This window comes from Carassius gibelio, chromosome A15 (assembly GCF_023724105.1).
Source record: "Carassius gibelio isolate Cgi1373 ecotype wild population from Czech Republic chromosome A15, carGib1.2-hapl.c, whole genome shotgun sequence".
Taxonomy (NCBI): Eukaryota; Metazoa; Chordata; class Actinopteri; order Cypriniformes; family Cyprinidae; genus Carassius; species Carassius gibelio.
In genome coordinates, this window is record NC_068385.1 from 21,061,691 (window position 1) to 21,078,129 (window position 16,439).

At 34.7% G+C, this 16,439-nt stretch overlaps 1 protein-coding gene across 1 annotated transcript in view; it reads right to left on the reverse strand.

The window, feature by feature from the left end:
* LOC128028706 (beta-arrestin-1) overlaps positions 1–14,846 on the reverse strand; it is a 35,030-nt gene extending 20,184 nt beyond the window's left edge. Inside the window, exon 1 of the mRNA XM_052616007.1 lies at positions 14,282–14,846. Coding sequence (XP_052471967.1) covers positions 14,282–14,301 — 20 coding nt within the window. The 5' untranslated portion in view covers positions 14,302–14,846. The remainder of the gene's footprint in view (positions 1–14,281) is intronic.
* Between the last annotated feature and the right edge of the window lie 1,593 nt (positions 14,847–16,439).

The following is a 16,439-nucleotide window of genomic DNA, read 5'->3' on the forward strand; positions in this document are numbered from 1 at the left end:
TCCACCGGTTCATATGTACGCATAGAACTTCCGAACCACGTGGCAGATTTGTCCTAAATTAATCTCTATCCCAAATCAATACCTCCCTAACATTTTTGTCTCAAGGCTGACCTCATACATCATCGTCCCGGAGCTGCTTCCATGTACAACTGTTGTCGCAAGCTACATTAAAGTGATTATTAGATTTTGAATATGGATATTTGTCTTACAAAAATGCATCAATTCTCTACAGGAGGACTTTGTTCAACCCCCGGAGCCGTCTGAGACACTTTTTGCAGTGATGCACTGAAACACCCGCTGAGTGGTATTAAACAGCTTGAAAGATTTAAAACATTTTTAATATAACTCTGACTGGATTTGTCTGAAAGAAGAGAGTCATATACACCTCGGATGCCTTGAGGGTGAGTAATTTATGGGCTAATTTTCATTTTTGGGTGAACTAACCCTTTAAGTCATTATTGTTCTTATTAAAGCCATAAAATGTTTAATTTAACACTGTCATTCAGAGCAACAGTCTGCTCTATAATCTCATAAACCAGACTTTTTGAAATTGATAGTTTACTCCAGGTCTGTGGTTTTATACTGCTATAATATTTTAAGGTTTCATATTATTGTATGGTAAGGTAAAAATCACACAGCTTTAGTGTGACATCAATAAGAAAAAGTATAATTTCATATATATTGTTAATGATAGTTGTTCATACTAAAATATGTACAGTATGAACTTAATATATGACCTAGAATATGTATTTTGCTAAATCTTGTCATTTTAATAAAAATTACATGAAAATGATCAAAAATTGTCACTGCTCCAATTAAGCTTAGTGTGCTCTCTTTAAAGGGTTAGTTCACCCAATAATCAAAATTATGTAATTAATAAATCATCCTCATGTCATTCCAAACCCGTAAGACCTCCGTTTAAATCACAAATGACTTAAGCTGTTAACTTTTTAACATAGATGACACTCCCTCTCAGTCAAAGCAAATCAATATCCATAAGTAATTCATTGGAGACGCGAACAGTTTAAAACGATTTAGTTCGATTGGTGAACTGGTTCAAAAAGATCCGATTACATCGAATGAACCGGATATCACAAACTGCTTTGTTTTGAACTCTCTCTCACAACAGACACAGAAGAGCAGACAATGCTAAATAAAGTCATAGTTTTTGCTATTTTTGGACCAAAATGTATTTTCGATGCTTCAACAAATTCTAACTGAATTCATTCATGAGTACGCCTACAAATGAATTAGAGGAGCACAGCTTTCACTCTAGGGCTGGGACAACGCGTCGAGGTCATCGATGACTTTGACGCAAAAAATACCTTCGACGCAAAATATGTGCATCGATTCGTCGACCTGTTTTTATTTCTCTAAAAAACGTTTGCAAAACGTTTACCTTATGTGCGCTGAATAAACGCGATGGCCGTTCAACATTCTGTCCAACGTTATATAACCAATCCAGGGGGTTTTCTGCATTGATCTTTTTTTTTTTGGCGGCTGTCAAAGCCTTATTTGATCAGTGAATGAATGACTGCAGCACCTGACAGCGCGTACGAGAGAGAGCCCCGGCTGCGCACGCACTCACAGTCTTCAAACAACACAAGCGCTTCTTGCTCTCTCTCTCCCTCGTGCATATTAACCAAAATCATTTGACACGATAGAAAAAGGGCGGAACGCCAAAGTTTCACGTGGAGCATTCAGAGATTTTTTCTCTCCATGACAGGCTGCTGGCTCCCACTGTTCATTTTTTTTTTTTTTTTTTTGGAAAAGCACTCTCTGTATTAGCTTAAAGCCCTCAAGTTTACATTGTTTACTGTATTCTTTCAATTGCTCTAAACAAGTATTTTGGGTGAGCTTTTTATTGAATGCTCGACATCAAGTTGTTGTTATTTTCATCTGAAAGAAGAACTTTTTTTCAGTAAGCTAGGCCCTATGTGTTCAGTAAGCTTGTTTCAGTAAGCTATGTGTTTTCAAGGCTTCAAGGTTTTATTGAATGCTATCTCTATACAAGTGCAAAGTAATGCATTCTTAGTCAGTCTTTAATTTTGTAATTTTAAGAGCAATACACATATATTGCAATGTTAAGAATTCATGTTTTTTTCATTCAGATATGTAAATCAAAATGTATAAATTGTTAGTAGTCAATTAATGGGGAGATGATCGAAATGATTGGGTTGCTTTACATTCATCTGGGAAAACTCACTTGATTTGTAATGGAAATCTTTTAAACCTATGCCAACACAGGAGAATACATCAACAAATTCCTAAACATGTGATTTTTTTTGTACATTATGATTTCAAAATAAAAGTTTCTGATTTTGCATATGGCCAGATATTACCACTGCACCCTCTGCAGTTATTTGTTATAATATAGGCATATTACATTATGTATTTAACTATTTTATTCAATAAAACCATGTACTTAGTATTCATACTTTATTTATCGTTACTTTATATATAAATACACTCATATTAAAGACTGTTTTTCCACTTAATTTTATTTGTATTGCTAAAAAACATCATATTACTCATTTGTTAAAATAATCAGTAGATTACTTGATTAGCAAAATAATCTTTAGTTAAGTACTAGATTGGAAATGCATTGTTTTCCTTTTTGTGATTAAAAGACAAATATTTTGTATAAATAATTTCTTAAAATATTAAATCATTGTCTTTTTCTAGTGAACCAAATGTCTGTATTTTGTCTCACCTTGTGAGCCAAATGTATTGTCACACCCCTTATGTCTATGAGCACGATAAAGCTCATAATTTTACAAGTGTATGACATAGCTTTCATTCTTTAGGTCAATAATATATTCTTGAAAAAAAATGAGCTTGAATGAGGAAAGCGATAACTTTGCCATAGTATCCTTTCAAATGTTAAAGTTGTTTATTAGAATTTGAAAGATAATAACAATATTGATTGATAAGTCAGATCTGATTTTAGTTCTTGAAAGTCCTGGAATTTAATTCTGATCTGTTTGAACCCAGTTTAAGTTACCAGTCCTTGGATGATTTTAATGTTGTAGTTGTTGTTAATTGAACTGAGTGTAGTTTTCTGTAGTAAACTGTCTTTGTATATTTCGTATTTTATATTCATTTTATTTACCATTTTTTTAACAAAACAATTTCAGAAATTTCATGTTTCTACAGCATCTAAAACTTCAGTTTCATCCATCGCACCCAAAGATAAACTGCAGTGCTTTACAACCATAGGACAGGAAGAGCTAAATAAACTTATCACTGTATCTAAACCAACAACATGTTTATTAGATCCTGTACCCACTAAATTACTGAAAGAGCTGTTACCTGTAGCCGAAGAACCGCTTCTCAATATCATTAACTCGTCGTTATCTTTAGGTCACGTCCCAAAACCATTCAAGTTGGCGGATATCAAGCCTCTTATTAAGAAAACAAAACTAGATCCTAGTGTACTGGCAAATTATAGGCCTATTTCAAATCTTACATTTATGTCTAAAATTTCAGAAAAAGTTGTGTCTGCTCAATTGAGCACCTTCCTGCATAAAAATGATCTGTATGAAGAATTTCAGACCAAGACCATTGCGTCAGACCAAGGCTGCATCTCATTTCTAGTCTTACTTGATCTTAGTGCTGCGTTCGACACCATAGATCATGACATACTCATAGATAGATTACAAAACTATACAGGTATTCAAGGGCAGGCTCTAAGATGGTTTAGATCCTACCTGTCCGATCGCTACCATTGTGTTTACTGAAATGGGGAGTCATCTCATTTATCATCAGTGAAATATGGAGTGCCACAAGGATCCGTCCTAGGTCCCCTTCTATTTTCAATATACATGTTGCCCCTTGGTAATATTATTAGAAAATACGGAATTAGCTTCCACTGTTATGCTGATGATACTCAGCTATATATCTCAACGAGACCAGATGAAACTTCCCAATTATCTAAGCTAACAGAGTGTGTTAAAAATGTAAAAGATTGGATGACAAATAATTTTCTCCAATTAAATTCGGATAAGACAGAGATACTAATTATTGGACCAAAAAACACTACACAGAATCTTGTAGATTACAATCTGCAACTAGACGGATGTACTGTTACTTCCTCTACAGTCAGAAATCTGGGTGTTATATTAGACAGCAATTTGTCCTTTGAAAATCATATTTCCAATGTTACAAAAACTGCATTCTTCCATCTTAGAAACATTGCCAAGCTATGAAACATGTTATCTGTTTCTGATGCAGAAAAGCTAGTTCATGCATTCATGACCTCTAGACTGGACTATTGTAATGCACTTCTAGGTGGTTGTCCTGCTTCGTCAATAAACAAGCTACAGGTAGTCCAAAATGCAGCAGCTAGAGTCCTTACGAGGTCAAGAAAATATGATCATATTACCCCAATTGTACAGTCTCTGCACTGGCTACCTATTAAGTTCCGTATCAGTTACAAATTATCATTACTTACCTTTAAGGCCCTAAATGGTTTAGCTCCAGCGTACCTAACTAGCCTTCTACCACGTTACAACCCATCACGCACCCTAAGGTCACAAAACGCTGGATTTTTGGTCGTTCCTAGGATAGCAAAGTCCACTAAAGGAGGTAGCGCTTTCTCACATTTGGCTCCCAAACTCTGGAATAGCCTTCCTGATAATGTTCGGGGTTCAGACACACTCTCTCTGTTTAAATCTAGATCAAAAAACACATCTCTTTTGCCAAGCATTCAAATAATGTATCTTTTTAATTGTGAGTGTAGTTGCATCTGATCAAAGGTGCATTTTTATTCATTAGCTTGGGTTAAACTAATTTTACTTTGCTGGATCAGCAGCTATGCTAATGATGTCTGTATTTTGTTTCTATGTTTCTATGTTTCACATCCCGTGGTAACTAGGATTTACACAAGCTCCATTCTGGATCCAGAACACCTGAGAAGAGATGATGCTGACCCTCAGAGGACCCCAGATGATGCTAACCCTGAATCAACAAACAGAACAAACAATTATTGCTAAATGTGTGACTGAATCATATAATAACTTAATTAATAATATTGATAGTTCATCGTCTAGCTGACTACGTCTTGTATTATTACTATTATTTTTATTTTTTTCTAAAATCCTGTCAAATGTGCACAAACTACTAGCTACTACTAAATATTGTAGAAACATAATTTTCTGTAAAGTTGCTTTGTAACGATTTTTGTAAAGTCAAGTCAAGTTTATACAAATAAACTTGAATTGAATTGAATTTCATGTTTTTGAATGAAGGTCATTTTGTACCCTGTCAAGAACAAAGCTAACCAGCGAAACTTATCAAAAGCATCCTAAACGTTACATGTGTTTGCACCATATTGTAGTGAGTAACCTTTCTTGTTATTGCTGCTTCAAATATCCCACCATATCTGTAGTCAGAGCCTTTCAAGGGCTAAAGGCAATGGCAGGTAAGTTAGTTAGTTTCAAGGAAAATCATTTTCTTTTTTTTGTTTGCTAAATAACTCTGTTTATGTGTCCGCCCCCGCAATGCCCGGAAAAAAAAAAAGATAAAGGCTCAGGATATAATTTAATTAATTTATTTTTTGCTTTAATCCCTGTGATTAAGTAAAACTGCAATATTTATTTATATTGCTAAACATTTCATATGAATAAAAGTGTAAATGTTGGTGAAATGTAACATTGTGGTGGTCTGACAAAGAGGACACAGCTGCTGAAAATGCCCCATACAACCACATAATACAGATTCTGGCAAAAGCCAGGCAATTACAACATGATGTATGTCAACATTTTGGGTCACAGAAACACTGTACAGTAGACTTCATCACATGAAGTCATAACTATTCAATCTTTTTTCAGAATAAAGAAACAAATACTGGCAGCAGCATCTCTGACCTACATTTAGCCTCAATCAAATAAACCAGATTAGACTCTTCACTCGTGAAGGCAGACGGAAAGACGTCTTGAGACACATCCAAAAACTATATATTTCTTCAGTGATTAACCATTTTAATAAAAATTACACAAAGCCTTCAGACTGAGAGATTATAGTGTTCATTTACATAACACTATGAGACCATACCTGATTCAGAGAACATGAATAACTGTTAAGCTTTGAGAAAGCTTCTCAGATTTGTGATTACCTTGATTTATAGAAGGCTGTATTCAATTCTTTACCCACCAAAGCTGATTTGGCCATATATAGACACCTGGCATTTCCTAAAAGCATTAGATTGTGTGTTAACATAAACATGTCACAGACAACGGCTTCATGAAATTAAACCTGAGAGGCACCAGGAAGCTTTCAGCCCATAATGTGCTTTCTCACTCCAAGTTTTAATAGCAAGGGAACATACAGTAAGTGATTTCAAAGTGTATGTATGAATTTTTAAATATGGTGCATGCAAGAGCATATGCAATCTTTACTCTACTCTTAAGCTAAAGCAGCAGGACTGGCTATCGGTGTAGTTAACTAAGTTCATAATTTAGACCTTACTCGGACTAAACTAGTTAATGTGTTCTCGCTCTGAGGGTAGCATGTTCTGAAAGACTGCACTGGTTTTATAGAATTATTCTGAATGCTTACTAAATTAAGTAATGATTGACCCAAAAATGAAAATTCTGTCATCATTTACCTCCATGTCGTTCCAATTACAAAAGGAGGAGGTTGAGCATTCTTTTCCTCTTGTCTATAAAATGAGAATCAATGGGGACGGATGCTACAAATCAAAAATGATGAATAAATGTATCTTAAATGTAACTCAAGCCGCATTATATGAGGAAAAGTCATAAATGTAAGTCTCTGTTCACTATACATTGCTTATAAGGCGAGTTAGGAGCAAAATGGACAGAGTACCTGGTTGACAGAATGTAAAGTTTTGAGGAGGAAGTACTTGCCAGTTTACCAGGTTCCACTGTGTTCGTTTTATGACAATCAATATACAGTACACTATCATGGCTGTCCAAACCTGTTCCTGGTCTTAATTAAACACCTGAACTAGCTAATCAAGGTCTTCAGACTCACTAGAAACTTCTAGGTAAGTGTGTTTGTTGGAGCAAACGTAAGACTGGACACCCCTGCACTACTGTCCAGTGAATTCTCTTTTTCACAACTAAGATCATTATATAAATATCACCAAGCACTGGCTTAAAGTTCAAACACAAAATGCATGTGTAACAACGCATTCCGCATTTTCACTGCGTCTAAGAACAGGTTAAATCTGTGTTCAACTGCATCCTCTTCAACCCAGGCATCTGAAGACACAGGATGTGCGGCACAGGAACAAAGAGCATGGGTGGGATCGAGGCAGGTGGGGGTTGACTGGGGGAGGAAGCGGAAGGAGAGATGACAGGCGCTCTCTGTTTAGCACGCTAAGCATGACTGCCATGCTTGCTTCACATGCAAGTCTTCATTGACTACATGGACATCAGTATCCATTCTCACAAGCACTTGCACACCATCCTAACAACACAGACTAACCACGGTCCATGATAAAACAGACTAGCATGTTTTCAGGTCTACAGCACAGCGAGGAGCTGTCTCACACTATTTGGCACTTGGCACTGCCTCGCTTTTCTTGACCTTCTCGACTGTAACAAAATTGTTAAATAATATTGAAAAAACTGCTGAATTTATTTTCATTCCAGAAATTTACTTTTAACACTAAAAACAGATTTTAATGAACTAATTGAATTGATCAAAAATGCAATAATTAATTGTCTCTCACACTTTTAATCTAGCATGTTTGCTGAAAGACTTTCCCTCCACTGCAAAAACCATAAAATAATAATAAAACTGTAAAAACTGAATACATTTTTTTTTGTCATCCAAAAAAGTAACACTGGACCCTTTAGGCATCATGGTGGACAGGCAGATAAATAATTATATTGCATTTTGACAATTTTTACACAGGTTGTTGTATTTTTCAAATATAAATAATATGTATATACAAAAATGCAAATTCTTGAATCTATATACACACACTATGTGTGATGTCAAAATGATTTTTGTAATTGTAAATAAAACGATTATTAGAGTTTATTTTACACAAAAAAATAAACAAATAAATAAACATTTCAGTAATTTTACTTAATTTAATTAATTTCATGATTAATCAAATTTGTTACTTGCCATTTCTGTTATTTCTGAAATGTTCTAGCAATTTCTGAGTGAAAATTGTTATATATATATATATATATATATATATGTATGTGTGTGTGTGTGTGTGTGTAATCAGTGGCTCATTATTTAAATATATTTTAACCCATCAGTAAATCCTACAACATTTTAATCTTTTTTCTTTCTTTCAGTTTTTCAGTATGTACTGTATGTGTGTGTGAAATACACACACACACACACACACAGTTGAATAATTAAACAAATAAAATTGAAAACAACCTTCTGACATCCTGAAATTGATGATTAACATGTTCTCTAAAGGTTAAGCACCTCACTGATCACTGCTGAAAAAGAAAATGACTTTTTGTTGTTTCAGACCCTGTTCGTGGATGGTGTCATCATCCTCTGCAGGCTGAGAGAGAGACTCAGATCACTGACTGACCTCTGCTCCAGTGAGTTGTGCTCATTAAGATAGCTAATCAGATTTTAAAGAAGAGAAAGCCATTCTCTAGTGGTCCATGAAAAAAAAAAAAGACCAACTGGACAAAAGACGAGGAAGACAACCAGTTTATTGGCAGCTGCTTGAGACTATCTTGCTGTGGCAATAGATTTTGCTCACGGTTATGTCAGAGGCTTTCAGGCCGAATCAATAAATGAAGTCAGTGCTCTTAACAAACAGCGGTTGTGCCCTTTGAGATGGTGGGCTGAGAGCGAAGCCTTTCCTCACCACCTCCACTCATTCACAGCAAACAGCTCCCATCCTCTATATCAAGGGAATAGAGGTGCTCATGCTAATCATCAAATACAATGGAAGTGGTTTTTATTGTGATTAGTGCATCTAAAATCTCCAGTTTAATGTGGAAATAAAACATGGATTAAAAAGATATTTGATGTAGTCTATAAAAAAAAATAAAACTGGCAGCTGTGATTGCTGGAGTTTCACTGTAACAAATAGAGATTACAGACTGGGGTTGTTAACGATACATTCTAAAGTTTTCACCCAAAAAAGAAAATTCTGTCATCATATACCCACCCAGTAAATTACTCCAAACCTGTATGAATTTTCTTCTACTTACTTAACGCAAAAGATATTTAGAAGAATGTGGGTCACCAAACAGGTAGCCACTGAGTTTCAGCTTATGGAAGCTATGGAAGTCAATGGCTACCGTCAACTAATTACCACTTTCTTCAAAGTATCTTCCTCTGTGTTTAACAAAATAAATTTTAATTTGTTTTGGTAAGTGAACGTCTTATTAGCTGTAAATGATTGCAATTATTTATTTATTTTTACAATCTTTTTTTTTTTTTTGTGCATTTATGTGAATTGCCTTAAATATTATACAAATTGTAACCATATAAGGTACAATACAATTAATCATTCAAAAGGCTGTAGCATTTTTACAGTTCAAATTATGTTATACAGCGTATTTACATTTGTGTATTTTTTTTTATTTTTGGTAAATAGGGGTTTTGTCTTATGATAATAGTTGTAAATCATAAATTAGAAGTATAGTTTTTTTTTTTTTTTTTACATTTTATATATACTACATTTACATGTTTTGTTAAATAACGATTTTTAACCATAGGATAATTTAATTACTTAACGGAGCTTTTACATTGTTTTTCATTGTTTAATTCCACCATACATTACATAACATTTGAATGTGAAGACTTGATGTTTAGCTTGTGTCCAACACGAAACACTGAATACTGAATTCTGGGAGCAAGATCTGCGTATAATGTGTTTGTGTTTCAGCCGAGGGAAAAGCTGAAGACCACAAACTTGATGTTTCCTGGCAAATGACGAATCGAATGGCTTCCTCCTGTCATGCAGGTCAAAGTTCAATGAAATATATGCTGCATATGGACACATTTGATGATAAATCTGTGTCCGTCATTCTGATGTGTCTGAGGACTGTTCACAGCCAGTAAGGCATTGCCTGTCTGACACTGCTGTGTGACTAAATAAAATAAACATGTTGCATTGATTGTGCATAAAACTTTATGACTGACTAAACTGAGGGATTGTTATTTAAGCAATAAAACGCCTCTGAACGTATTTCTACACCCACTGTGAACTTTCTATTTGTGAGTTTGGTTATGGGTGGCTGAAATTCCCTGGCTTCACGGAGAGAGATATCTGATTTATTCAAATACCTGTTTGTTGTTTGTTAAGACTTGAGACGTCATGCCTCATATTAAGTGTGATATGAGATTTAAGATTAAGCCACTTATCAGGTAGAATATAGCAGTTTAAGTGTTATTCACCATAAATAAGTACAACATACAAAAATGACACCAACAAAAGCATTAGAGGTTTAAAGACGTGCCATCTATTATTGGATTACATTTCAATTGAATTTGCTTACAGCTGCCTCTTAATGGACCACGCACAACTCATCCTAGACACTGAAACTGTGCTTCAGGTGCTCAAACGCATCGAGGGAGATTCAGACTGGCAGGAGAATTCAGAAGGTACTGAAGAGCTCTGTGATCATCACGAAGACGCTTGATGCGAAAGCATAACAATCATTCAGAATGAAAAATGAATCAACACTTAATAGATTTCAAGTGTGGGCCGCACAAGTAGGAGCCAATCCTGAAATCACTGCACAGTAGATCCATAACAGAACAATTGTAGGTTTTAGAACTAAAAAGCACTTTAAGTAACAATAAACCTTTAAAAGCTATAAAGATTTTAAACTCACTGCACCGGGAACTCGGAAATCAACTCTGAATTTGAAAAAGCACATCAGTGCTGACAGCTTGATACCATCCTAAATCAGTCAAAAAAGACAGTCAAAGACCTGATGACACCAAATCTGCCAGTTAGGCCTGAGGTCTAGTCGGTTGAAAAGTAAAACCAGGCTGATAATCCATACATTTTTAGTGGGGCTGTATGAACCTTTGGCTCTAACAGTTAAAGAATTGACATACACTGTAGGTTCACTGATGACTCCACATGCCTTTTGTTAATGGGTGCATGGGCCTTCCACTTCTACATTATGATGTGGTCAACTCTTATTTTATTTCTGTCTTTATTTCTTTGTCAGTTTTAATATAAGGACAGTAAATAGGTTATCCTGGGTACTCCAACATTGGCCGCTAGCCAGTAACAAATCAAGAGGATCTCAGCATTAGGTGACCGATCCAGGTGAACTCAAACAAAAGCAAGTCCTATATGAATGAATGTGTGTAAAATAACAAGCATCGTTCCTAACTTGGGGTTCACCACATGGGACTCACAATGATTCATATAGGACAACATTTTCATCCTTTTTAAAAAGTGGAATCACTTTGTCCTTCATTTAAAGTGCATTATACAAATATCATAAAAATCATCAAAGGGCAAGTTCATCCAATAATTAAAATCAAAATTAAAAAGTTGACTGACAAAATGTTTTTTATTATTATTATTATTATTTTTAATCTTAAGTGAAATATGACATATGATAGTTAATTTAGCTTTTGTTTATGGTCAAATCAAGCTGTGAAAACTTAATAATAATAATAAAAAAATATTGACCTATATTAAGTAACATTTCGGCTAATGTCTAAAAAACATAATAAGACTGTAAGGTCTTTATGATTATAATAAATATTTTTACTTTGAATAATTGTTTTTGTCTTTGGGAAAATAAATATATATTAAATCAAAACTAAGGTTTGAATCACAAAATAAATATAATAATAATAAAATACTAATAAAATTAATTTGGATGTAACAAATCAGAATATTCTTATTAATTATTCTTTTTTTATTCTTTTTTTATCATTATACTCAGATAAAAACCTGCAATAATTTCGAGTTTGATATGTAACACAGCTAATGCTAACTAATTAAACTTTGCTGTAAAGTATTACCAGAAAATGTTAATGTCTTAGTAATGTCTTATAAACAAATGGTATAAACAGAAATAATAACAGATAAAATCTTTTTGATGAGTATATGCAAAGTAACACAGCCATGTGAAGCAATGGAAGAATACTGTACTGTGTGTTTTCCAGATGGCTCGTCATCTAAATCATAGTACGCTAAAAACAGGCTGTGCTTTCTCAAAATGCCAAGCTCCAATCTGTTGGGGTTTAGAGCGTACAGGTATTTATCAGTCTGCCGTGAAAAATAATGTCATAACCAAGAACTCTTAATCTGTCACAATAAGCGCTCTCAAGAAAGGGCTAATCACTGTCATTTCCAACCGGTGCGAGATTCATGTCATTACATCTCTGAAAGATGTTTAACAATCGTCAGCAAATAAACAAGATGTTATTGAGCACAGCTATTCTGCTGTTCTCTGAGATTCACGTTTTTATGTGCATCACATTACTTCTAGGGATGCTTTTTTTGGTCTGATGGGACGGATCCAAAACGATCCTCTACATTATAGTTGTCAGTATTAAGCTAAAAAAAAAAAAAAAAAAAAAACAGTGATTTTGTACAAAGTGAATGATACAAAATTGTGCAATAAATAATAAAAAGGTTCATCTCTAAGCCCACCCTAAACGTAAGCAGATCGTTAGAAAGCGTACAAACGAGATTGTATGAATTCAGTATGTCATCTAATTCACTAATTACGAACTGTTGTCACGTCGTTCTTCATTCAGCACATTGCGATCAGTTACAAGTCAGCAGAGTACAACTCTCTCCAAGATGTTCCAACGTTCCCATTCTCTCTTGCTGAAGCTGACCATAACAGACTGTGCTTTTGTTTAAAAGGAAGGAGTTTATTGGTAATTCTGAATGGTGAGGTACTCGCAATCGGGTGTCTGCTAGATGAGAGAAGAAAATGACTCTCTCATTATGGACCGTGGTTCCACGTGACTCTGTAAGTGATGCTGCTTTAAAAGCCAATCCTGCCCAGAATATTTTCTGACACTCTGCATTGGAGCATTTCATATCGTTGCAATCAAAGATGATTAAAACTTTAGACTATGTCATTTGTAACATCATGTCTTTTGACTTATTAAAAAATCTGCACAGTACATTCTGTAGAAAAACACTTATAGTTTATAGGTAGCAATAACTATCAAAAATGCAATGTTTTAGCATCACAAATATAAAGAAAGTCATAAGAATTTAAACAAAATGTGTTAAAATATTATATTATAAATTATATTATAAATAATGTTAAATGAACTATTTATTTAAGTGGCTAATTATTGCCCAGAATAAACAGTAATGTATAACAGATGTTACGCTGTTAGTCTTTTGAAAGAGTTTAAGAGGGGTGTAATAATAATAATAAGGGGTACTCGCTCGATGATAAGACACATGGTAACAAAGTGTCTCTTTAAGAAAGAGGGATCCATCATAACTCACAGGGGTATACATCTCTTACTAATGGACAATAATACTGCAGAAGCACCAATTTGGATTACTCAGAGATCCTATCAGTAAACAGTTCTTAAAATAATATTTGTTTTCTGGGTGTAAAGAACATTTGGGCCTTTTTTCCACCATGGAGAACGAACTCTTGTGTATGTATGCTAAAGAGTCTTCAAGGAACCATAGATGCCGAAGGACCTTAACTTTTAAGGGTGTAGGTGATTTTGAAGAGTGATCTGATCAGTCATGTGCTTTCACAGTCCTGCGCAGAGTTTTGAATGTCCTGGTCGAATGTGAAATGTCAAATATCAATGGAAATGTTGCTATGCCAAAGCAGTGTGATACCTCCACCTCCCTCTCAAGTCTTCCCAGAGAGAACTGAAGCAAATGAACAACAGATGAAACACACAGGAGATATTTATGCAGTGGTTTCTGGTGGCTCGTAGGTCTGTTTCTGATTGGGTCACACAGAGGAGGGGATCAAAAATGCAACTATCCATCCATACAGGCTAGCTAACTGTCCATTTAGCATAGCACATAGGTTTATTACAGATCATGTGCTCCTGAGGGCAGGGTCAGATCCTGCCTGTGTCCCAGTCTCCCTTCACTATCCTGTCCGGTGCCTTCAACTGACCTAAATACAGCTTAAAAGATGAACTAATCAGAACTTATGCTGAAGACTTGGGACATCTCATCCATTTACTTTAAACATAGTCTGAGAATGGACAGATGTGCAATGGGATGCAATACTGACTGAGCCACTGTGATGCAAAAGATCAATTACATCTAGAACATAAGCTACATAATAATAATAATAATAATGTCCTCCTGAACCAGCTAGTCCGTCAGAAACACACAGCTTACCTTGTGCCTTTATCAACCATCGCGATGCTCTGCGTGCGACAGAAACACTTCTGCTGTGGGAAGATGAGAGAGGGTCGCGAGAGAAGAGAAGAGAAGAGAGGGAGATGGAGCTGAGCGGAGCGAAAAGAAAAATGAAGAGGCAGGCTGAAAAAGAGAGCCTGTCACTTAAGCAGCTCTCCTCGCGGTTTGAGCGTTTTCCAGATGAATCCAGTTACAGGAGCATCTCCACAGCCGCCTGCCAACAGACAAACCTCGCGCTGCAGATATAAAACACGCGCCAGCCGCTGTTTCCTGCGCCGCGCCGCTTTAGGGGTCCTTCAGAGGGGAATGTAATCAACAACAAACGCTGTTTGGAAAATCCTAAGGCTTAAGAAGCTTCCGTTTGCTATCCACACAGTCTAGCAGAGCTCTTCCGCCGTCTCTCTCTCTCTGGAAGTGTGTGTGAGGGTATGTGTGCGGGTGATGATGATATTCTCCATCATCGTGCAGAGCTCGTGAAAGCGGCGCGCGCACTGTCGGGCGAAGACTTATTTACGTCTCGACATTTACATCATTTATATGAAGAGGTGTCACATTACAGTTCTGAACTCCCAAAGCAATAAATCAATCCTAGCTGAGATAAAACACATCAATCAGCCATCAAGTGGGTTTAAGATGGTTTTATTAACTGAAAAAGCATCCCTGATATTTTAGTGTTTTTAGCATGTATAAGAAAAAAAAAAAAAAAATACAAACACACACATAGGCTACACATATGAATTTTCGCTGCAGAGAAGAATTACAGTATAAGCAATAAACATCAAGATGCTTATTAATGATACTGTACTTAAAAAAAAAAAACAAAAAAAAAAAAAACTTGACAGCAATACCCACAGTATACATTACGTAATTGATTCATACTGTAATGACAAAACATGTAACGTTTTAAAATAAATTTATTTTTAAAAGAATGCTCTGAATGTTCTCGAATGCTAAATCCACAGACAGGACACAGCTTGGTGTCCCATTACTTTTATTGGGCACTAATCAAAGTTTTAACATAAAATCCTATGATGAAACATTGCTGGTTATAGTGTATCAGACATTCATTAAAGTTACTATAAAAAATAAATACATTAAAACAAAAGAAAATAAAATCTCTTCAATTTATGGGAAATACAAGCTTGTCACAACTATAAACAAACATGCTGTTCTCAATAGCTACAATCTGTACAGAGTGACATTTCCAGTCCTGTTCCAGTATAACCCAGTTACCCATTATGGGATTATTATTTTAATTTTATTTTATTAATGAGCTTTATTTTTTTTATATTTACATTTAAACAATCATTTAATGTAGTAACAAGCATGAACTTATACATATTTGCTATTTTTCTTTAGTTTCTTATGTAAACAACAGACTTTATCATCAAACTCACTTTTGGTCCTTGGTCTTATTTCTTTTCTGGTCACATAAAATAAAGACAATATATTTAACAGTTAAACATTAGAAAACAAAACAAAAATTACACAAATGAATGTTGTTAACAGATATACAGCTGTTCCCTTGATAATTGTGCTGCTTTAAGAACAATCCACATTTGAAAAGGCAGAGTTTTGCTCCGTAACGATATGATTAAAAAAGAAAATGCATGCTTTCCTCTAAAAATACAACAGCACTTTTACGGTCAAATAAATCTGTTGCTCCAAGTATGCATGAAGAAATTAGCTGTTTAAACCAATTGTACATCAATTATTTAATGTAAATCAAAATGTCTGACAGTTGTTTTTTTGTTTTTGTAATTTTTTACTTGTCAAAAAGATGTTTCTCTGTTTCTTAATATCATGAAGTGGCTTTGATTTACTTAACCAGAGTATTTCAAGAAGTTCATGAAAAACATGCCAAGACAAACCTTTAAACATATTAAATTCAAATATTTACATTTTGTAATTTTTCCTTTTCATAAAAATTATGATTTTCAACTCTCATTATTGCATGGGGAAAAATATCACTTGTTACCATATGCAAACATACATATTTTGTATGCATTTTTAACATGAAAAGTTTTAATCATGACAAAATTTGTTGTTCTGACTTTATGCTAATTTAATTACAAATAATTATGAAAATATAACTTCTCAAACTTTTATAAAAATATATAATTTTTTTCTTTTGATT